The sequence below is a fragment of the Schistocerca nitens genome, chromosome 9, assembly GCF_023898315.1.
Source record: "Schistocerca nitens isolate TAMUIC-IGC-003100 chromosome 9, iqSchNite1.1, whole genome shotgun sequence".
Taxonomy (NCBI): Eukaryota; Metazoa; Arthropoda; class Insecta; order Orthoptera; family Acrididae; genus Schistocerca; species Schistocerca nitens.
In genome coordinates, this window is record NC_064622.1 from 514,166,338 (window position 1) to 514,190,989 (window position 24,652).

The window sequence follows — 24,652 nt, forward strand, 5'->3', positions numbered from 1 at the left end:
GCTGCTGATTGTTCGTTGCTGTCACTCGCCAGCTGCTTTTTTCGCTGCAGCCCACCCCACACGGTCAACAACCCACCTTATATGTTCACCCCCTTCCCCAATCCGATCCTTTAAAAAAATCGTTTCAAGACAAGTTAGTTTTCACGTATCTCAATGTTTATGGTATCAAATCTTGTGAACTACGTCTCGTACAATGATATAATTTTGCACCACATTAGTGGTGTAAGTCAATAATGTCTGCAAAATGTTTTGCGAATAGAGTTAAGCTCGTGGTCGTGCGGTAGCGTTTTCGCTTCCCGCGCCCGGGTTCCCAGGTTCGATTCCCTGCGGGGTCAGGGATTTTCTCTGCCTCGTGATGACTGGGTGTTGTGTGATGTCCTTAGGTTAGTTAGGTTTAAGTAGTTCTAAGTTCTAGGGGACTGATGACCATAGATGTTAAGTCCCATAGTGCTCAGAGCCATTTGAACCATTTTGAATAGAGTTAGTAGTAAAGAAGTAACGAACTAAAATGTCGTGCCTGTGCTGAAGTTTCACTGCATGAACAGCGAAAATGTACCGTACTACACTTCTTTCCTCTCATAGTTTTATGGGGGGTATCGACAGGAAAACTTTCCGAAAAGGTTTAAATTTGTGTATCAAGTTTGTAGGAAGTCGCTAAGTACCCTCATTCTAAAGTAATGAACGAATATACTGTGGTCTACAGTCCGAGGACTGGTTTGGTGCAAATCTACGTGCTATTCTATCATGTGCAAGCCTCTTCATCTCCGAATAAGCACTGCAACCTACAACCTTCTTAATCTGCTTAGTGTATCCATGTCTTGGTCTCCCTCTATAATTTTTACACCCATACTTCCCTGCAACAATAAACTGACGATCCCTTGATGCCTCAAAATGTGTCTCATCAACAGATCCCTTCTTTCTGTCAAACTACGCCACAAATTTCTGTTCTCCCCAATTGTGTTCAGTACTTTATCATTAATTATATGATCTACCCATCTAATCTTTAGCTTTCTTCTGTGGCGTTACATTTCGAAAACTTATTTTCTCCTCCTGTCTGAACTCTTTATCGTCAGTGTTTCACTTCCATACAAGGCTACACTGCACACAAATACATCGTCAAAAGACATCCTGACATTTAAATCTTTATTTTATGTCAACAAATTTCTCTTCTTCAAAAACGCTATTCTTGCCAGTGCCAGTCTACGTTTTATTTGCTGTCTACTTCACCTGAATAGCAAACCTCTCCTATTATTTTCAGTGTCTCATTTCTTAATCCAATCCGCTCATTATCACCTGATTTAATTCAACTACATTCCATTATGTTTATTTTGCTTTTGTTGCTGTTCATTTATTGTCCTCCTTTCAAAACACTATCCATGCCGTTCAACTGTTCTTCCAAGTCCTTTGCTGTCTCCTGCAGAAATACTATGTCATCGGCAAACCTCGAAGTTTTTATTTCACCTTCCTAAACTTTAAACCCTACACCAAATTTTTCTTTGGTTTCGTGTACTGCTTGCTCAGTGTATAGACTGAATAAGACTGGGAATAGGCTACGATCCTGTCTCACTACCTTCTCAACCACTGCCTCTCTTTCATGCCCTAGACTCTTGCAACTACCGTCTGGTTTCTGTACAAGTTGTAAATAGCCTTTAGATCTATGTATTTTACACCTGCTCGTTTCAGGATTCAAAAGAGTGTATTCCAGCCGACATTGTCGAAAGCTTTCTCTGAGTCTACAAAAGTTATAAACGTAAATTTGCCTTTCTTTAGCCTATCTTCTAAGAGAAGTCGTAGGATCAATGTTGTCTCCCTATCTCCCATGTTCTACATTTCTCCAGAATCCAAAATGATCTTCAACGAGGTCGGTTTCTACAAGCTGATATAATCTTCTGTAAATAATTCGTGTCAGCTATTAAACTGATAACATTCACACCCGTCATCACCTATTTTCTTTGAATCGGAATTATTATATTATTCTGGAAGTCTGAGGGTACTTTGCCTGTCTCATACATCTTGCAGAACACGAAGAACAATTTTGTCGCGGCTGGCTCACCAAAAGAGATAAGCAGTTCAGACGGAATATCGTCTACTCCAGGGGCCTTGTAGCCTGGATAATTTGCGTGCTATCACTTACACTGCCTCAAGACACATACATAGTTTCTAACGGTAATACTTTACTTACCGTGTTAAATGTTTACCGTAAGATTATACTTCTTAATGAGTAAATTTTGACAGCATCTTAAATTTTAAATCCGCTCAGTCGGTATGCATGTGACAGCATATATACCTAGTACGTTCCAAAACGCCGCGCATAAAAACGGGATTTTCCAGTGCACATACCTCGGGTTCTACAGGTGATGAAAAGGTAGGGTTTAGTATTTTGGACAGCCCCATTATGTACCCCGCAGAAGGATCGTGCTAGTGCCACTGTCCCGCAGTGTAGCGTCAAATAATGAATATTAGACACTACCTTCTGCTTAGGTAAATGGAGCAAATCGGTTGGTTCTTTTTGTATCTGATGTGGTCTACCGTGGGCTTGATGAGACTTATGGAGGCATCATTAGTTCATGGCCGGTTCCTCGGAAAACACGAAGAAAGGGCTTTTTTACCATATTTTTGGCATAACTATCGGACCAAGACCCAGCAAAGCATTCCAAAACGGCTATTCACAACAAGTGGCAGAAATTTTTACGAAATATTTCTAAGATCCCGATCTCAAACAACTTTAAAATGTTTTTGGTATCTTTATCCGTTTCCAAGACACAGCGGTTCAAAGTTACCCTACTTCTACACCTAAAATCCGGTATGGGGCGAAATCTAAGTAGCAAATAACCGCAACAAATTGCTCAAATTTTAAAAGTATGCTCTCTCGGCATTTCTCTAGAACAGCCATCTCCCCGTTTTCAAAAATCTTTATCCATTACCGAGGAACACCCTAAAAACTTCCACCTGGGAGTAGATGGCTATGAGAGACTTACAGCGACGGACTAGGGACTATGAGTGAGCTACAGTTAGGAGAGCTCGTGGAAGTCATAGGTGAGTTTCAGGTTAGAAAAGCGCAAAATATGTTCGCATGCCAAAATTTTTTGGAAAATTTTTAAAGGTACTGAGGAACATAGAATGAGCGACCTGGTACTCCACTTCTCAGTCTTTTAAAGAAAGAAGAACATATTCGCCTTTTTTGTACACACATAGGAGCAGTTTTCCTCTGGTAATTATATGAAATATAGAAAATCAAATTTTTGTTGTCTCTGGAAGCCGTTAGGTAAGCAGCTTGCAACTGAGACCAGCTGATCGGCTGACCACCTTCGCTGTTGAGTGAGACAGACTACTCCTAGCCTGCCCCTCCACCTCTCCCGTTTCACCTCGCACTCGGTTACAGTCTTTAATCGTTCCCTCTTTCTCTTCCTTATTTTTCATATTTCGCACACCTATCAGCTGTAGTCCAAACATAACTGTCCTTGAATCTCTTCCTACTCGCAACATTTAAATGACAGGACGCTGACAGTTGTTTATTTTTATATAAAAAAAGACTGTTTTGCCTTCAACAACCCTTAGTACCTTTTTCCCGTGAATCATCTCACTTTACCTGTTTCAGTCTGTGGACAACAATATTCGTTCGCTATTTAAACAGTCTCTTGTCCAAGTTTGACATTCAGCAGCCGCACGGGATTAGCCGAGCGGTCTATGGCGCTGCAGTCATGGATTGTGCGGCTGGTCCCGGCGGAGGTTCGAGTCATCCCTCGGGCATGGATGTGTGTGTTTGTCCTTAGGATAATTTACGTTAAGTAGTGTGTAAGCTTAGGGACTGATGACCTTAGCAGTTAAGTCCCATAAGATTTCACACACGTTTGAATTTTTTTTTTTTTTGGACAATCAGCTTCCGGTTCTTCCCTCTGGCGCACACATTGACTACCCAGGTGTGTGCATCCTGTAGCCACTCCACTTACCCAACATTTACTGCTGCGTCGTTAGCGAACCGTATTGCCCTGATGTTCTGTCCGCTGCAAACAACTGCAAGCCTAGGTAGCGCTCTACTCCCCTGCCGGCCGTGGTGGCCGTGCGGTTCTAGGCGCTTCAGTCTGGAACCGCGTGACCGCTACGGTCGCAGGTTCGAATCCTGCCTCGGGCATGGATGTGTGTGATGTCCTTAGGTTAGTTAGGTTTAAGTAGTTCTAAGTTGTAGGGGACTGATGACCACAGATGTTAAGTCCCATTGTGCTCAGAGCCATTTTCTACTCCTCTCATTACCACTTCATTATACATTTTAAATATTATTGATGGCAGTGAGCAGCTCTGTCGTACACTATTCCTGGTTTTGGCTTATTGTGTGGTTCACAAGAGAAATCGTGGAGGGCCGCATCAAACCATTCAGAAGACATAACCGCTTACAGCGCAACCCCCGCTCCCCCTCCGAACCACCCCCTCACCGAAGAAAAAAAATCCCCTAATGCCGTCGCTGCTGTCAACTTCGCGTAAACAGAGTGGATTAAACTTCTATCCCTCCCACACCGCCTAATTACAAAACAAAAAAAAAAGAAAAGTAAATCCGTTCCCCGTTATCAAAAGTCCTATCTAAATCTACGAATGAAAAGTATGTTTCCTTATTCACAAAAATGCGTCGTATGTTATTAACAGGAGAGTGAAGCTTGCTTCTCGAGAGCTTGACCTCAAACCAAACTGCTCCTCTCCTAAATTCCACTTTTAGTTTTCCCGTTTGATACTTCCTCTCATGAGTATTTTGCGCTTGAGTTACACTAGACTGACTATGTCATAATTTTCACATCAATCGGCTCTTGCTTTCTTAGGAAGCGTAATAATTACGTTACTATCAAACCTCATGTACCGGTAGCTTCCCCACTTACACAAATTTAATTCACGAGCGCATAAAGGGTAATTAATTAGAACTTGCACTCATTTTATTTCGTGAACGATTCGAAATATCGAAATGAGGATTTTAGCAAATTGATAGTAGACCGAGGGGAAGGAAATTTTATTGTTTGGGTAATAGTTCTACATCACGTACCAACAAAAATATTGAGACCAGTGTTTTTTTTAAAAAAAATAGGAACTATTCGCTTTTTAACGTCATTGGCACCCTGTTAAAAATACATCTACGGTGATACAACGCTGCATGACGTTAGCGTTGAAATTATTCGTGACAACATCAGAAATGAGCAAAAGCGAAGCTAAGGCTACTGCGGTGTAAACACGGCCATGTGAGGCTTTCATGCGACTCCAGCACCATCTACTGTTAACTTGTTTTCAAAAAATTTGTTCGCTTTGATATGAGTATGGAGGCATTTGAAACAGTATTTAAAAGCCTCTGATACGCTAGTAGTTAGCACACACACTGCATGACAAAAACAGAGAGGCATCCAGAAGGCATTGTCGGATGTCTAGGCAGAACAACGAGCAATGTGCATTACTGCTGTTCGTATTTAGTGTTTTTACCGGAACTAGTAGGGTATGTAAAAGGCGTGAACAGAGTCAGATGTTGAGTGATCGCTGTGAAGGAGATCCCGCGTACACGTGTGAGACTGCGTTATCAGCACGTGACAGCGCTCGACAAGGAAAATGGTATGATTCTCCATTTCGCCGGTGGTGCAATATCCAGATTTGTGGGTCGTTATCATTTTTAATTTTATCCTAGAGTGTCAACCTACAGCAACACCTCCAAAATCCCACCTCCATTAACAATAAGTTCCTTTTATCTCTTTCAGCCTTTTCTCATGTTTCTGCCCCATACGTTGCTACACTTTCTACAATAGTTTTAAAAAAGCATGATCTTCATTTCTAATCTAATTTGTGTGCTCGATAAAACTCCGTTAAACTGTTTGGTTGCGTTTCTTCCTTCCCCAAAGATGGCTGGACAGTACCGAGAAGCGTGTGGAGACGTTCAGCAATCGCTCTGTTGAAGGCAGCAGATGCCCGTGCCAGGGCCGACCATCTGTTGCCCGACAGCCGAAGTGCGCTAGGTACAGTTCCACATTGCCGCCTACTGAGCAACACAGACCAGCTGTGTTACTGGACTGAAGAAGTTGTGTAACTAAACATCGAAAACATTGTGTAACTGTTTTGTTTATGTAAAATGTTTTCGATGTTTTAAAGTGTACAACAAGTTGTGTGTGATGTTTAGTGCGTGTGAGACTCTGCACAAATGGACCATAAGGAAACTTAAAGTCAACGAAATGAAGCAGACTCTCACAGATCGACAACATCACATAGAAATGACATAACGAACACAAAAAACGCACTTGAAAATGGGAATCATTTCCCGAAACGCATCGTGCGAAAAATAAAATAAATAAAATCGTGACTGGTAGCAGATGAGTTATTTATAAACAAATCTATCGTTTTCACAGTCGCAGGCTTTCAGAACCATTTCTAATGCATCAAATAAAAGTTAAAATTTCGTTACTTTCTACCAATGTTGGTGTTCTTGGTGTTGCGGCTTCATCGCACAGCAGTGCACATTGCTGAGACTACTCGTGTTTGTGTGCACACATTACGTCACCAACTCTCTCGCCTGCGAAGTCGCCGAGTACGCGTAACTGTCGAGCAAACAAACGTCGAGATAGACTGAGCTGTGATGTGACGCATGATGCAGCTACTTTTCAGCGGCGTCCCTACAGACTCAACGCCCTGTTCGAACGTTGCTTCGTAAAATACGTGGACTGTGAGTGCGGGTCACTGATCGTGAGCAAGTAACCTGCTGTCCAGAGTTAGCCCGAAGATCGAGCATTCCTTCAGCGTCCGAGCGAAATTCTCGGGGAGCAGGGACTGATAAAAAATTTCACGCTGAAGCAGGTAAGGCAGACCACCGAAAATACATAGGAACCGAGTGAGTACATTAAGATGTGTTTTTCGCTTTAATTCTGGCCGACAATGTGACGAAATGTACAGTTTGAACCGGATGGTTATAATTTAAGTCCAGTTGGGCTGTAATTATCGTATAAAAGCGAAACTTGGTAGATATTCTAAAGCGTTATTGCGGAACCGCTTTACGCTGATAAAAAATTGGTTACAATTTTAGTCATCAGGCGCAAATACGGCGCTGTGAATGGAAGAAAAAACGTGTAGAAATGTTTCCATATGTAATGGATTATGAGTGGGGCGTGGGCAGGAAACGTGGATCAAGTGAGAAAGGCTAATATTCAGAAAGGCTAATATTGATCTTGTTATTAACCCCCGATTACACAATTTGTTCAATATGAACACTGGAGTCGTCGACGAGATGCTGTACAGCGCCAGATTTGCACCTTGTGGCGAAAATTGGAACTGATATTTTTTTTAAAGCGTGAATCTGTTCCGCATTAGCGCATTAGCATGTATGCCATATGGTAATTACAGCCTACACTGGACCTTCTGAGTAGCTGAACTCTAATTATAGCCCCCCCAGCCCCCCCCCCCCCCTCCCGGTAGTTGTCGAATTCTTATATGATTATTCTGTTTCTTTATTTTTTTATTTTTTTGGAACTATATTCCATTTTCGGTAACGGTGGGGAAAGCATTCGAAGAGGACTTTTACGACATAAAATGTGTAGAACAAGTGTATGTAGTGGACCAAACATCTACAGGGCTCAGTGCTTGGAACTTTTTATTTGTTACATACCGGATGTGAATGGCTTGCCCACTGCCCTACCTTCTGTACCCGTGCTTTATGCAGATGATCTGGTTTACTAATCTCTAGCCCGGAATGCGGTACCAGTTGCAGCACAGGGGCAACAAAAATTCGATTTTCAATATTTCGCGTGATTATTAACCGAATAAAAAAAATTAAATTTCTGTCGTATTTGACTCATTAAGAGGCTTAATCTTACGTTAAGAATTCAACACAATAAGACACGCATTGTTCGTCTTGAGGCAGCCCAAGTGACGGCGCGGAAATACACGGACTTCATTCATCCAGTACTTCAGAATGAAAGCTGTTAGCGGCGTGCAACAAAGCAGGGGCTGGAATCTCACTGACTGGAGCAGAAGTGTCCTCAGTGATGAGTCCCACTTCCAGCTGAGACCCGGTGACCATCGAAGACGTGTCTGGAGACACCCGAGACAGCGGTGGACTGCCGACCCGACTGTCAAGCGCCAAACGACCAGACAGCCAGGAGTGATGGTCTGAGGTGCCATAGCAGAAGCCACGGCACCCTAACAACACAGCGGTACGTCGGCGATATTCTACGCCCTGTTTTGTTGTCCTTCATGGAAAGCCATCCTGGGCTCACACTTACAGCAAGATAATGCTAGGCCAAATAACTGCTTGTACGAGTATAAGGTCGAGAGGTAGACCAACGCGGTATTGAGCTGCTCAATTTGTGAAGCTCTTTCTCTTCAATAAATCATCCATTTTTATCTGAAATTATAATCATTCGGTTGTCTGTACATTTACATCACATCTACGGATTTCCGTCAAGTTCGGATAATTCCTTCGTGGTGCGTCGTTTGTTTGCCTTAAAGTATAAATTATATAATGGATTACACAGGGGAAAGATTTCAACAAACCAAAGTGTGGGACAAGAGTGTACTTTATCACCTGCTCCTCATAATATTTATATGAAAGATACCATCTAAAAATAGAAAGGGGTCCCAGAAGAGATCCACATAAACATGAATAAATATATTTACATGCTACTATACGCCTATGGTATTGTATTAACAGTAAATTCTGAAGGCAAAGAGCAAAAATAAATCCATGTTATAAATTTTATCGGAGGGGATTATAATTTTAAGGTAGCAGTAAATAAAATTAAGACAGTCGCATTCCATGGATAATACCCAGTCATCATCATTTAAGACTGATTATGCCTTTCAGCGTTCAGTCTGGAGCATAGTCCCCCTTATAAAATTCCTCCATGATCCCCTCTTCAGTGCTAACATTGGTGCCTCTTCTGATGTTAAGCCTGTTACTTCGAAATCATTCTTAACCTAATCCAGGTACCTTCTCCTTGGTCTACCCCGACTCCTCCTACCCTCTACTGCTGAACCCATGAGTCTCTTGGGTAACCTTGTTTCTACCATGAAACATGACACCACCATTTAAGCCTGTTCGCCCCGACTGCTACAGGGTGTTTCAAAAATGACCGGTATATTTGAAACGGCAATAAAAACTAAACGAGCAGCGATAGAAATACACCGTTTGTTGCAATATGCTTGGGACAACAGTACATTTTCAGGCAGACAAACTTTCGAAATTACAGTAGTTACAATTTTCAACAACAGATGGCGCTGCGGTCTGGGAAACTCTATAGTACGATATTTTCCACATATCCACCATGCGTAGTAATAATATGGCGTAGTCTCTGAATGAAATTACCCGAAACCTTTGACAACGTGTCTGGCGGAATGGCTTCACATGCAGATGAGATGTACTGCTTCAGCTGTTCAATTGTTTCTGGATTCTGGCGGTACACCTGGTCTTTCAAGTGTCCCCACAGAAAGAAGTCACAGGGGTTCATGTCTGGCGAATAGGGAGGCCAATCCACGCCGCCTCCTGTATGTTTCGGATAGCCCAAAGCAATCACACGATCATCGAAATATTCATTCAGGAAATTAAAGACGTCGGCCGTGCGATGTGGCCGGACACCATCTTGCATAAACCACGAGGTGTTCGCAGTGTCGTCTAAGGCAGTTTGTACCGCCGCAAATTCACGAAGAATGTCCAGATAGCGTGATGCAGTAATCGTTTCGGATCTGAAAAATGGGCCAATGATTCCTTTGGAAGACATTGCGGCCCAGACCAGTACTTTTTGAGGATGCAGGGACGATGGAACTGCAACATGGGGCTTTTCGGTTCCCCATATGCGCCAGTTCTGTTTATTGACGAAGCCGTCCAGGTAAAAATAAGCTTCGTCAGTAAACCAAATGCTGCCCACATGCATATCGCCGTCATCAGTCCTGTGCACTATATCGTTAGCGAATGTCTCTCGTGCAGCAATGGTAGCGGCGCTGAGGTGTTGTCGCGTTTGAATTTTGTATGGATAGAGGTGTAAACTCTGGCGCATGAGACGGTACGTGGACGTTGGCGTCATTTGGACCGCAGCTGCAACACGGCGAACGGAAACCCGAGGCCGCTGTTGGATCACCTGCTGCACTAGCTGCGCATTGCCCTCTGTGGTTGCCGTACGCGGTCACCCTACCTTTCCAGCACGTTCATCCGTCACGTTCCCAGTCAGTTGAAATTTTTCAAACAGATCCTTTATTGTATCGCTTTTCGGTCCTTTGGTTACATTAAACCTCCGTTGAAAACTTCGTCTTGTTGCAACAACACTGTGTTCTAGGCGGTGGAATTCCAACACCAGAAAAATCCTCTGTTCTAAGGAATAAACCATGTTGTCTACAGCACACTTGCACGTTGTGAACAGCACACGCTTACAGCAGAAAGACGACGTACAGAATGGCGCACCCACAGACTGCGTTGTCTTCTATATCTTTCACATCACTTGCAGCGCCATCTGTTGTTGAAAATTGTAACTACTGTAATTTCGAAAGTTTGTCCGCCTGAAAATGTACTGTTGTCCCAAGCATATTGCAACAAACGGTGTATTTCTATCGCTGCTCGTTTAGTTTTTATTGCCGTTTCAAATATACCGGTCATTTTTGAAACACCCTGTACATCTATAGAGTTCATTCCCAGTTTTTCTTTGATTTCCTCATTGTGGACACCCTCCTGCCATTGTTCCCATCTACTAGTACCTGCAATCATCCAGCTACTTTCATATCCGTAACCTCGACCTTATTTCGCTCCCATACAACAAAGTTGGTCGAAAGATTGAACGGTGCACAGATAACTTAGTCTTGGTACTGACTTCCTTTTTGCAGAAGAGAGTATATCGTAGCTGAGCGCTCACTGCATTAGCATTGCTACACCTCGCTTCCAGTTCTTTCACTATGTTGCCATCCTGTGAGAATATGCATCCTAAGTACTTGAAACCGTCCACCTATTCTAACTTTGTTCCTCCTATTTGGCACTCAGTCCGTTTATATCTCTTTCCCACACAAAGTAAAAAGAAAATTATAATCTTAGAACAGTTTTTGGATCAAGTTCAGCACGTCAGTGACCTAGGGAGCTACATTACTTCTAACGAAGATAAGGATGTGTGTGGGGATTAAATTACAGAGACATCAGAATATGTGTGGCACTACAAGCAAAATATAAAAAAAGAAAAACACGTAAGCAGACAGAAAAAGACATTCTATAAGGGAATGGCTGTCTCTATTCTACTGTAACACAGTGAAAAGTGGGATATGAAAAGTAAATATCGTAGCCACGTTAAGGCGGCTGAAATGAAATTTTTACCAGCAGTCAAAAGCTGCAGTAAGCTGGACCGTTGGGAAATGAAAACACAAGACAAGAACTGAATATTTTTGCAGAAAAATGACAATACAGAGGAACATAAACAAAACTGGAAGGAACATCTGAAACGAATGGAAGAAGCAAGTACTCCAAAGATTACCTTACAGTACAAATCCAAAGTAAAGAACGACATTGGACGACCAGTTAAATGATGGAATTGAGGCCAAAAAATGTTCGATAGGACTATCTGTGAAACTCAGAAGATGAGGAGAAGGTAATTTTTGGAAAGACTCAGTTCAGTGTAAACACTTTTTCAAGTGTGAAAAGGATCTTAAGCTAAGTCTCATCGCAATGACACTAACGCTCTAGGTGTGGGTACGAATGCAAGTAGAATTTCCTTTTAGCTGTGAAGTTTCTATGTTACGTCCTTGATATTCGCCAAGTATTACCACAACGACTCAGTGTGGTGATGCTTGAATACTCAATGTTATTGAAGGTAATTGATTAGCTGTGAAACTTTAATTTCGCGTGAATCAATAGGTGATGGAATGATGCTCACATCCAGTCTGCAGATAAAATCGCACTAACGGACACATTTTGGGCAGAACAAATGAAAAAGATTTACATTGAGGCAAGTGGCAACTGCTTCTGACTGTGAAATTTGTTTATAATGAACAAAATCTTATGTCCAGCCGAATGGTAGTCTCCAGCAAATACATTATTTCATGTCTGATTTCTCCCCTGTTGGAGATTTCGCGGGTAACTGTTCAGATACTGGATATGGACGACATTTGTAGGGGCAACACGTGACTTCCTTGCCGTAAGTAATCATCCACTTGTGGTGAGTACACGTTCAGATGAAGCTCGGGTAGCTGCTGCGTATCCCCGAGATTTTTCGGGTCATGTTCACCAGGTTAGGGCAACGATATTCTTGTAAAAACAAATAATTGCCGAAAGCAGATAATATTTCTAAAAATAAAATTTGCAGGTCCTACCGAAAGAAGAATAATTTGTCTTGGACTGCCACCATATAACTAGACCGCTGTCATCTCCTGGACTGTCCATAAGGTAGGTTTCAGTTTCGTAATCCTCTTTCTCGTCGGTGTCATGCCCTTCGTCATACCCGTTATCACGTGATCGCTTTAGGAATGGTCGGACAGCTGACTCGGTCACATTATCCTCGGACGGAATCGTGGCCCAAAGCTTTCTAAGTTCAATGTGAAGCTGACGCAGAATAAAGTCACCGTTTACTTTGTTGTCCTTTGGTTCACACAAAATATCTGACTTAAAAAATCTTACGTACCTCGTTCCTCTTCTCTTGTGTCATTATTTTAAGACATCGGAATCGCGGCTATAAAAACACCTCTACCTTCTGCAATACATGTAGCACAAACTTTCACACACCAGAAATCGCTATTTTCATTTCAGATTGATCATTGCTGCACTTACACTGTCCACGGTTGCACAATGTTCCACAAGACTAGCAAATGACACCAAAACGTACTTACGTATCTGTCGGTGCTCTTTCCACTTCCATTATATCTGCTCCTTCCTCGAAAGTAGTAAAACAGCTAATTCAACAACAACAGTTCATTGTTCTGACGAAGACAGTATTAAATGATGTTTGCAATGAGTCTCCAAAATACGATTTATCTACAAAAAGGGACTACTTAATGTTTTCTGTGCAATGTCACACATGAAGCAGTATGAGCTGTTTTTCTTCTGTGAGGAGGCTGTGACGGGTGCCTCTTACCTTGATATGGTGCAGCTGTTGTGTTGTTTGCACAACTGACTGCGAGTGTTTCAGCTTCCAACAAGACGGGGTATCCCCTCACTGGAGCATCGATGTTTATCGCTGGTTGAACGGCGAAATTCCGCGTCACTGGACTAGGCGTAGTGGTGTGGCATTGTTCTCGATGTCTTGTCCGAAAATTACCTTGAGCAGACAGTTAGAGAACCAATGCGTGCGGGTGACGTCTTAGACCTTCGGTCAACAAACAGACCTGAACTTGTCGAATCAGTTAACGTAGAGGAAGGTATCAGTGATCGTAAGGCTGTGACAGCATCTGTGAGGACGGGTCGTACAAGAAATGTTAAGGAAGGTAGGAAGATGTACTTGCTCAGCAAGGATGACAGGACAGAAATTTCAGAATATCTCAGCAAATATTCGGTGATGAGGACGAAGATGTGGAAAACAAATGGAAGAAATTCAAAGACATCGTTCAGTATGCCCTAGATAAGTATGTTCCAAGTAAGGTTTTAAGGGATGGGAAAGAGCCATCGTGGTTTAATAGCCGTGGTAAAAAAGCGCTACAAAACAAAGAGCACTTCATCTCAGACGCAAGAGAAGTAAAAACCTAGGTGACAAGCAAAAGCTGAACGAAGCGAAACTGAGCGTAAGGAGAGCAATGAGAGAAGCGTTCAGTGATTTTGAAAGTAAGACGATGTCAACCGACCTGAGTAAAAACCATAACAGATTTTGGTCGTATGTAAAAGCAGTAACTGAGTCAAAATCATCTAACCATTCTCTCAGCGACCACACCGGCACCGAAACGGAAGATAACAGAGAGAAGACCGAAATACTGAATTCTGTTTTCCGAAGTTGTTTCAACGCGGAAGATCGTAACAATGTCCCTCCTTTCAATCGCCGTACGAACGTCTAAATGGCAATATTAAGATAACCGATCGCGGAACTGAAAAGAAGATACAATCACTTAGTAATGGAAAGGCGTCAGGACCAGATGAGATACCTGCAAGATTCTATAAAGATAATGCGAAAGAACTTGCGCCCCTTCTAGCAGTAATTTATCGTACATTGCCTGAGCAACGAAAGGTACCTAACATCTGGAAAAAAGCGCAGGTCATTCCCGTTTTTAAGAAAGACCGTAAGACAGATCCACACAATTACAGTCCTGTATTATTAACGTCAATCTGTTGTAAAATTATAAAACATGTTTTATGCTAAAGAATTACGACGTTTATGGAAAATGAACATCTCCTCTACAAAAATTAACATGGATTCCGTAAACAGACATCCTGCGAAAGTCAGCTCCCTCTGTTCCTGCATGAAATCCACAGCGCAGCGGACAACGGCGCTCAAGTTGATGCCGTGTTCCTTGATTTCAATAAGGCATTTGACATCGCCCGCCTTTTCCGTTTAATAATAAAAAAAAAAAATACGAGCTTAAGGAGTATGGGAGCAGACTTGCTATTGTATTCAAGACTTTCTTGCAGACAGAACTCAACACGTCGCTCTTAACGGAACTAAATCGACGGATGTAAAGGTAATATCCGGAGTACCACAGGGAAGTGTGATAGAACCGTTGCTGTTTATAATATAATATATAAATGATCTAGTAGAAAGCGTCGGATGCTCTTTAGGGGTATTCGCAGATGATGCAGTTGTCTGGTTAACATCTGAGGTCATCAGTCCCCTAGAACTTAGAACTACTTCAACCTACTTAACCTAAGGATATCACACACATCCATGCCCGAGGCAGGATTCGAACCTGCGACCGTAGCAGTCGCGCGGTTCCGGACTGAAGCGCCTAGAACCGCTCGGCTACAGCAGCCGGCTCTTTGTGAGTTTGAGTGAATTCAAGGTTCTTTAGTGAGCGCGCATGAGTTCTTGTCGATGATTGACAATTAAGTGCAGGGTTACGCTTTACGCTAATCACTGTATTTAGAAGAGATGAGAGTAAGTTTTGAATTGTTTTCAGTTAAAAACAACAGTTTGCTATATGATCGCTTGTTGTACAAGCAGGCAACGAAAAAAGTTAGACATGAAGTATCATGTACACTCCTCGAAATTGAAATAAGAACACCGTGAATTCATTGTCCCAGGAAGGGGAAACTTTATTGACACATTCCTGGGGTCAGATACATCACATGATCACACTGACAGAACCACAGGCACATAGACACAGGCAACAGAGCATGCACAATGTCGGCACTAGTACAGTGTATATCCACCTTTCGCAGCAATGCAGGCTGCTATTCTCCCATGGAGACGATCGTAGAGATGCTGGATGTAGTCCTGTGGAACGGCTTGCCATGCCATTTCCACCTGGCGCCTCAGTTGGACCAGCGTTCGTGCTGGACGTGCAGACCGCGTGAGACGACGCTTCATCCAGTCCCAAACATGCTCAATGGGGGACAGATCCGGAGATCTTGCCAGGGGTAGTTGACTTACACCTTCTAGAGCACGTTGGGTGGCACGGGATACATGCGGACGTGCATTGTCCTGTTGGAACAGCAAGTTCCCTTGCCGGTCTAGGAATGGTAGAACGATGGGTTCGATGACGGTTTGGATGTACCGTGCACTATTCAGTGTCCCCTCGACGATCACCAGTGGTGTACGGCCAGTGTAGGAGATCGCTCCCCACACCATGATGCCGGATGTTGGCCCTGTGTGCCTCGGTCGTATGCAGTCCTGATTGTGGCGCTCACCTGCACGGCGCCAAACACGCATACGACCATCATTGGCACCAAGGCAGAAGCGACTCTCATCGCTGAAGACGACACGTCTCCATTCGTCCCTCCATTCACGCCTGTCGCGACACCACTGGAGGCGGGCTGCACGATGTTGGAGCGTGAGCGGAAGACGGCCTAACGGTGTGCGGGACCGTAGCCCAGCTTCATGGAGACGGTTGCGAATGGTCCTCGCCGATACCCCAGGAGCAACAGTGTCCCTAATTTGCTGGGAAGTGGCGGTGCGGTCCCCTACGGCACTGCGTAGGATCCTACGGTCTTGGCGTGCATCCGTGCGTCGCTGCGGTCCGGTCCCAGGTCGACGGGCACGTGCACCTTCCGCCGACCACTGGCGACAACATCGATGTACTGTGGAGACCTCACGCCCCACGTGTTGAGCAATTCGGCGGTACGTCCACCCGGCCTCCCGCATGCCCACTATACGCCCTCGCTCAAAGTCCGTCAACTGCACATACGGTTCACGTCCACGCTGTCGCGGCCTGCTACCAGTGTTAAAGACTGCGATGGAGCTCCGTATGCCACGGCAAACTGGCTGACACTGACGGCGGCGGTGCACAAATGCTGCGCAGCTAGCGCCATTTGACGGCCAACACCGCGGTTCCTGGTGTGTCCGCTTTGCCGTGCGTGTGATCATTGCTTGTACAGCCCTCTCGCAGTGTCCGGAGCAAGTATGGTGGGTCTGACACACCGGTGTCAATGTGTTCTTTTTTCCATTTCCAGAAGTGTATTTTCTGGGAACAAAGAGTCGAAAGAAAAATTGATAATTGCATGTAAACATGACGATTCGTTTGCAGTTCGTAATGCTTGTGTGTGCTCAGTACATTTTGCTGATTCGGATAGAGAGACGAATTTGAAGATTGTATTGTTGAATTTTCCTCCGAGGCATTAGTTGGTGCCTGACGCTGTTCCAGCTCTATTTCTCCTAGTCTCCAGAGCTGATGGTAATGGCTCTGAGCACTATGGGACTCAACTGCTGTGGTCATAAGTCCCCTAGAACTTAGAACTACTTAAACCTAACTAACCTAAGGACAGCACACAACACCCCGCCATCACGAGGCAGAGAAAATCCCTGACCCCGCCGGGAATCGAACCCGGGAACCCGGGCGTGGGAAGCGAGAACGCCACCGCACGACCACGAGATGCGGGCTCTCCAGAGCTGATCTAAGGGCTAGTAATAAGCCTAATAATGAGAGAAATTTCAGGCAAAAAGAAAACATATTTGCCATTAAGAATATCGGAAGAGGTTTTACGGATAAATATACAACCAACTAATAAAGAAACTGCTAGTAGAGAAGAAAATTGACTATGAAAGCAAACAATGCACGTTTGTACGAACATGTAGAAACTATGGAGTAAGAAATAAATGAACTTAGCCAAGAGCGTCCAGATTTAGGGAATCGTCCATCTCAGTGTAATGATGAGTACACTAAAATAAAACCTTTTGGAACAGTGACTGAGGGTCCTTTTGCTGCCAGGAACAAATGGGCATGTAAGGACGATATAGTAACTGGTGATCTGAAGATGCTGCAAAGCGTTATGTTTTGGCATCGACGTACTGAAAATCCTTTCGCTAGTGCAGTCACTATTAAAAGTAGACTCGGTCAGTGTAGCATCTCATCAGGTTTTATTGATTTAAGCCTTAATCTCATGGAAATACAGTCAAGGCTACTGAATAAATCTGAAAAAGATGCATTTCTTAGTTTCTCGTGGAATGGAAGCTAACAGTGACTTACGTCTACCGAAAATCAAGTAAAAGACGAAAGGAAAGACTCATGTAAAGTACTCCTGCTCTTAGAATATAAAAGCAGAAATTACAAACTTGGCAGTGTTAAAGTAACATTTTTAGTGTCCCTCATTCATCTGCATCTACATCTGTACTCCGCAACCCAGCTTACGGTGAGTGGCGGAGAGTATTTGTGCCACAGTTACTTCCGTCCTTTTCCTGTTCCAGTCGCGAATGGTGTGAGGGAAGATTGATTGCCGGCAGGCCTCTGTGTGAGCTCGAACCTCACCAATTTTTCCATTACAGTTAGATGGATGTAAGTGGGGGGGGGGGGGGGAACCAATACAGGGTATAAGTGCAGATATTTCTATTGGTGACTGAGGACTGTGTAATGTATAACATTTTAGCAGTATTTACTTCATTTGCAGACTAATAATTACAGCTGTTAGGAGTAGTATGTTAGGTTGGTTAATACCTCGAAGTACATGTGGCAAGGCAAGCCATTGCTTATTTTCGCTTCCGCAGCAGGTCATGTGTTAGAAGTATGGACTCTTGGACCCTAAATGGTAAGTGTACACTGGCAGGTGGAGTCCACTTAGTGGTGCAGCTCTGACCATGCAGAAAACATCAGGTAGTAAATTATGTGACATGTTTGCTGGATGACTGTTAGACGCAGAGAAAAAACAATGGAGACACTGATGTGTGTACATGTTAAGGTGCTCCGTATGATAATATCTGTGTATACTGACCGACTCGTCCAGGAACGTACGCTGTCGTAATTTTAACAGGAAAGCACATAGTGTTGCCTCTCTTGTAGCGTCTCTCACTGGAATCCGATTAAGATCTCTATGACACTTCGGGCTCACTAAACGAAATTTCCAAGAAACGCGCGGCTCTTCTTTATTTTCTCTACCCGGTAACGGTGCCACACTGATGCGCTATGTTCAAGGAAGTTTCTGTAAGTGTGGGTGATATGCACTTTCTGGAGATTATTTCAATAAAGCTAACTCTGTCATCTGGCTTCCCTACAGTTACTTTTATGTGGTTCTTCCTTATTAAGTTGTTCAGCACGCATACTCTCAGATGTTGAACTGATGTGACAGGTTACACTGATTGCTCGGTAATAACGGGGATGTTCACCTATTTGTAGGGTTGGAGATTCAGTTCGTAGCGTTTTTCCACAGGTTTAACAAACACAACATACACGCACAACAGAGACTTTAATCATCAATAACGTATTCCCCTTCATTATTTAAAATAGTCTGCTAACGCTGGGGTATCTTTTTGATTCCGCAACTGTAGAAATGACGTGGTTTTGAGGCGAAGTATTCGTCACGTTCGGAGTGCATTTTCATCCGGAAAGGAAGTCCCTCGAGGGTTTTTCCATAGAGAGCGGAAAAGATGAAAATTGAGGGAGGTAGATCGGATGAATAAGGTGGCTGCGGAATGACTTCTCTACCCACTTCCTGTGCAGTGTTTTATGTCAGTCTAGCAGGATGCGTTATCGTTGAGAAACATCATCTCGCGCATTGTTCCCGGTCGTTGTTCCTGGACTGATTCTGCAAGGCGTCTCAGTTGTTGACAGGTTACACGCCAGGGAAGCAATTCGTAGTACAACAGTACACCGTCGCTGTTCCACCAGAGGCGGGGAGTTTGGGCTCAGCCACTGCTTTCTTCTTCTTACGTTAACACAAAGTAACGATACAGTACAGGAGTGGTCGGTGTTGTTCACGAGCCAATTAGTGACAAGCAAGCAGAGATTCACATACGGCCACTCGCTGATTTGGATTAGAGCATACGGTACCCATATACCCGATATTTGAACCTCCCCCATTGAAAGCAAATACTGCAAGATGGTGAAATGATCACAGTTCATTACACTGACTTGAATCATCGTGGATTAATACGTCTAAACGAGTTTCATCAAACCCCGAAGCTCGTCCTGTACGTAAAGACTCATTAACGTGAAAACGATCCTCCTTAAAACAAATCTATTTTCTTGCCGTGCTCTGTCCGATGTCCTCATCCCCGTACACGGCGCAAGTGTTTTTTGCTGTCTTCGCTGCTGTCACTCCTCTACTGAACTCAAACAGAAAAATACGTCGGAAATGTTCCGATTTCTGCGCTTGGCTCTCCATTTTCTTCCATCCCAGCTCCACTCACTACCTACAAATGACAATATGTAAACTCAAATAGCGACAGTGAACTACAAATACAAATGACACTCGATAAATTCGTAGCAGCCGGAATAACAACATGCAAAACAAAAACGCTACGAACTTATGTGTCAAGCTAAAATAATTATAATATCTGTTTGCGCTGAGAGTCAACTGTCATTCGTGCATTCACCAGGGTAATGGAGCATCCAGAACTGAAAGAGATATTCTAATCTAAGGAGATTTAAACATGGAAGAACTTACTACGTCTAGTTTCAAATAAGAATAACATGCGTATAATCTACACATTGGTGAGAAAAGATTCAACAATTAAAGACAGCAACCCACTGGACGGAAATAAACAAACAGAAGAGAGCAAAATTTCCTCGAGTGCTTATGGTGAACTAAATTGAGTTTTCAATGCGAAACGATTTAAAAGTTCTGGGTGCTGTGAGATTAATCGAGAGATGCACGTGTGGAATTTATGAGAGACAGGAAAACAAATACCGGTACTTTACTCAGCAGACAAACATAATTATAGGGATTGATTGTAGTGACACGTATGGGTACTGACACGGAATGTACCGAAGCGAATTTGGAACAAGGAAAACGTTCGCCACATTCCCTACCAAAACTGGAAGTTCCACTGCTGCTTTCCGAGCATGCAGGCCAAGGGATTCTCGTACTAATTTCTTGGCGTCCATGAAGTGTTGCTGGAATGTAAGAAAATTATTTCCGATTCTGCCCACGTCGGGTGTCCCACATTTCCGAAGAGGAACCTACGTACCTGTTTCGAAATTCGCACAGAGAAGGGCGCCCATAATATATATATATATATATATATATATATTTTGGGGGGGGGGGGGCGGAGTCTAGACCTAGAGCCACGCAGTGTTTGTAATGTATTGGCGACTTGTAAGTAACCATAAAAAAGTTCTAGTTCCGACCCCGTTAAAAACCTGTGTAGTATCGACTTTTAAATCATTTTCTCGAAAGAAAAACACCTGACTACCAACATTTTTTTTCCTTTCCACGAAAGCTGGGTGGGGAGAGGGAGACCCCTCTCCCCCCCCCCCCCCCCTCTGTCCTTGGCTACAGCCTCCTTGAGCGCTCTTTATGATGAGGCATTTGACAGACCAATCGGGAAGTAAATCCTCCTTCATTTCATGTAGGCTTTACTCGTTCATACCATACGAGTCAACGCTATTAAATGTAGTAGAAATCAATAAATTAGAAGATATGTTAGACGAACCTTTGAGCATGTCTGTTCTGTAAAATCAGGTGTCGTAAACCGCCATTTCTCATTCTTTTTCTTTTGTGGCACACCAAAGTACGTTTCAAACGTTCGCAACACCCCATACATGTTATTTTTCGCTAGATGTAAAAAAAGTATCACATACAGCGTTTTAGCATTGAATGCAAAAATGTATATGACTGTTATGATGCGACTCATGTTCAAATGCGTACAATAACGTACAGTGATGGGCGATTTCTTGCAAATTGTTTCTTCGAGAAACGATTTGGCGATTTTTTTGTTCTAGGTATTTTATCTGCAGAAGATCAGAAGACGATATAAATCTCGAGACACTCCTGACGACACGGCGGTCGACAAACGCTGGTAGTAAACAATGCAGACATCTCTTGAAGTTGACATTCTTTACTCAAAAATGTCACTGCTGATGATAAACAATTACGAATAAACTAAGAAGTTACTTTGTAATTATTAACTGACATTAAATTGTGAAAGGGTGCCCATATCTCATACTTGGTGAAAAAAATGTTTACGTTCTTGGTATATCAAATGATGCATTGGTTGCTTGCTATTAGTTGTGTAACCACTCAGTATGTTAATGACATTGTATTTTCCTCAACAGTACATTAATTCCCGAGATTTCAGGAAGATTATCCTCTGCTTTGGATACTGAACGTTGTCTGTTGCAACAACAGATACAAATGGAGAAGGTGATGGATAGGGATTTTGGGAATACGTAGTGTTGTAAATGTTAGTCAGTTTCTAAAAAATTCACAACAAAGATATTAAGCACGAAAATATAAATGGGGTACTAACTATTCTTATACTACTTTCATGAACCAAGCCACAGAATTAATTATAAAACATCGTGTGTTATGTGAAGGAAGACATTTTTCTGTTGCGTGGCCATCGTTTGACGAACTACTACAAGTATGTGCTTATTTGATAAATTTTCTACTTCACACGCCATTCTAGTAATAAGAAATAAGTGAACAACCCTTAATCGCATACAGAACGATGGAAACATTGTGCCTAATTACAGTCTGGCAGACGACAAAAACTGCAGGCACTCTGATGTTGTACGATCGGAAAAATGAGTTTTAAGAGGTACACCGAGCGAAGTGACGTGGTGGTTAGAACACTGGACTTGCATTCGGGAAGACGACGGTTCAAACCTGCGTCCAGCCATCCGTTATTTCCCTGTATCGCTTCAGGCAAATGCCGGGGTACTTCCTTTGAAAGGGTATGGCCGACTTTCTTCCCAATCTTTCCTTAATCCGATGGCACCGATGACTCCGCTGTTTGGTCCCTTCCCCCGAACCAACCAACCAGTGAACCAGCTACATGGTACAGAGATTACTGATTCCAAGCGATAAGACCGATTTAACGACCGAAAAGGAAGTGGGTAAATAAAATAAAAAACGTAGATGCGTATAACCGAATATTGTGAAGCATGGAAAAGTCTACGGGAAGCCATCTAGCAACAGATGCTGATAGCCGCTGCTGATGAAGAGACGTTTTACACCTGAAATCTCGCATCTCCCACCTACGCCGGCCGGTGTGGCCGTGCTGTTCTAGGCGCTACAGTCTGGGACCGAGCGACCGCTACGTCGCAGGTTTGAATCCTGCCTCGGGCATGGATGTGTGTGATGTCCTTAGGTCAGTTAGCTTTAATTAGTTCTAAGTTCTAGGCGACTGATGATCTCAGAAGTTAAGTCGCATAGTGCTCAGAGCCATTTGAACCATTATTTCTCCCACCTACCCATTCATCTAGTGTCAGTCAGTACGTTGGCAGAAAAACTGGCCCTCTTGCTCCGTCGCTATTTAAGTAATGGGATTCTTGCAAGTATGTGCGTCGCGCTCCTCAGGAAACGCTATTATTTTATTTTTATTTTTTCTTGCACTGTTTGGACGACGTCTCATTGCAGTGGCCTTTTGAGTGTTCGCGCTTCGGCTGTAGAAGGCTGAGCTATACAAACGAAATTTCTTTCGAACATTTAGATATTATTTCACGTTATTATAATCTGTAGCGGTATGCCTTAAAAAGTTCTGTCAACACGCAGGAACTGTAATAAAACATAGTTTAATATTGCAGTTCGTATAAAAATGTAATTTGGGATTGGGGTGGATGGTAGTATTCGTAATGCACTGTATCTTGTACTATACTCACCATAGTGATCTATCAGTCAGGTATGAACTAAGAATATTGATGAAAATGTTTCATAATTTAATTTGTATTTTGTAATGTGTTTGATTTTCTGGAATAAAGTACTAGGAACAATAAAATTAATACAGCAATGAATAACTTGTAAAGATAAATGTAAGTGTGTTAAAATAAGAGCTTCATCTTATTTGTGAAAAGTTTGTCGCTGTTAAGAAATTTTCAGAAGAGTTGTGTTGGCTACCCTGGTTGTTTATATGTTTTCTGGTTCCGTCAACAGTGTGTAAGCTGCCGGTTAGGGCCTGAACTGATTGATTGTCAAACTTTTATGAAACGGTGAACACTACGCATTCGTTCATACAGTTTGCATATTTAGATTAAGACAGTAAGTATTGGTAGTACTGTGGAGTTTTGAATTACCCACCGTGCAGTGATGTCGCATCCGGTGCTTTGACGAACTTTCGTATTTCGTTTACTTGACACATGTGGCACATTTTTAGAACGTACTCTTCAGTGACTGATTTTGTTGCCTTTGTCTTTACGTTTAGTGGAGTACTTGTCCACAAATACTCTGACAATCTCGAAAAACAAGCTACAAATATGATTAATAGTGTTCGTACATGTAGTATTTCTGCCTTGCTGCTGATTTTGTGTGACGCTATTTTGTAAGACGCTATTTTGTAAGACGCTATTTTGTAAGCCGTTACGGTAAGTGTAACCGTAGATACTTCTTGTTCTTCTCTAAAACTCGTTAATTGAATTGCCTTTTAAAAATAACATCGGATAGTTAAGAATTTGCTCACGAGCACTGTAAAAATGTTTTTCGAAGAACGCTCATATTGATGTTCTGTATACTTTAAAGTAGCACCAAGTCCTTAACAAGACATTCTCTTTTTGATGCCTATGTTGTTTCAGAGGGATTGAGAGAAGTGTCGTAGTGATTTAGAAGCGAGACTCGTTGAGGAGGACCTAGTTTCAAATCTTCGTCCAGCCATCCAGATTTACTTTTTCCGTGTTGTTATCGCGTGAATGCAGTGTTTGGATCCACATAATGGATATATTCCGGTCCCCTTAAAGTGTAGTGCTCGTGTCTTTCATTGGCCATGCGGCGACGGGACTTTTAACCTTAACCGCTTTTCCTTCTTGTTTAATATGCGACTTTCGGCACGTTGACTGCACAGATTAAAAGATTACTGTTTGTCCGTAACACCATGTTTGTTTACTTATTTTTATGTTGATGCTAAAAGTTCCATTTCTCTTACAGGACTGGTGACTTTTTTACTCCTATATCTTCAACATCTCAACTGTTCCTGATCATGGCTGGTGAGGGCAGTAACTCACCAATATTGGATTTCCTTCGTGGGAAAAAGATATTCTTGACTGGGGGCACTGGTTTTGTAGGTGTTGCCCTCATAGAAAAACTCCTTCGCACAACTGAAGTCGATACTATTTACCTTCTGATGAGACCGAAAAAGGGCAAGCAGATAGCAGAAAGACTCCAGGAACTTGAAAAGAATTCTGTAAGTATTGTGGATAGAAATATTCTGCAGTGTTAAAATTAGCCATAGGGAAAAGT

General features: G+C 42.8%; 1 protein-coding gene across 3 annotated transcripts in view; it reads left to right on the forward strand.

Moving 5' to 3' along the window:
* The window catches only part of LOC126203532 (putative fatty acyl-CoA reductase CG8306), a 188,929-nt gene that overhangs the window by 88,746 nt on the left and 75,531 nt on the right, over positions 1-24,652 (forward strand). The window contains exons 1-2 of one of the 3 annotated variants that reach the window (XM_049937854.1): positions 23,320-23,461; positions 24,341-24,596. In XM_049937854.1, the coding sequence (XP_049793811.1) occupies positions 24,393-24,596 (204 nt within the window). In that variant the 5' untranslated portion in view covers positions 23,320-23,461; positions 24,341-24,392. Of the gene's footprint in view, positions 1-23,319; positions 23,462-23,601; positions 23,785-24,340; positions 24,597-24,652 lie in introns of those variants that run through there. The other 2 variants (XM_049937856.1, XM_049937855.1) reach the window with 2 other exon arrangements.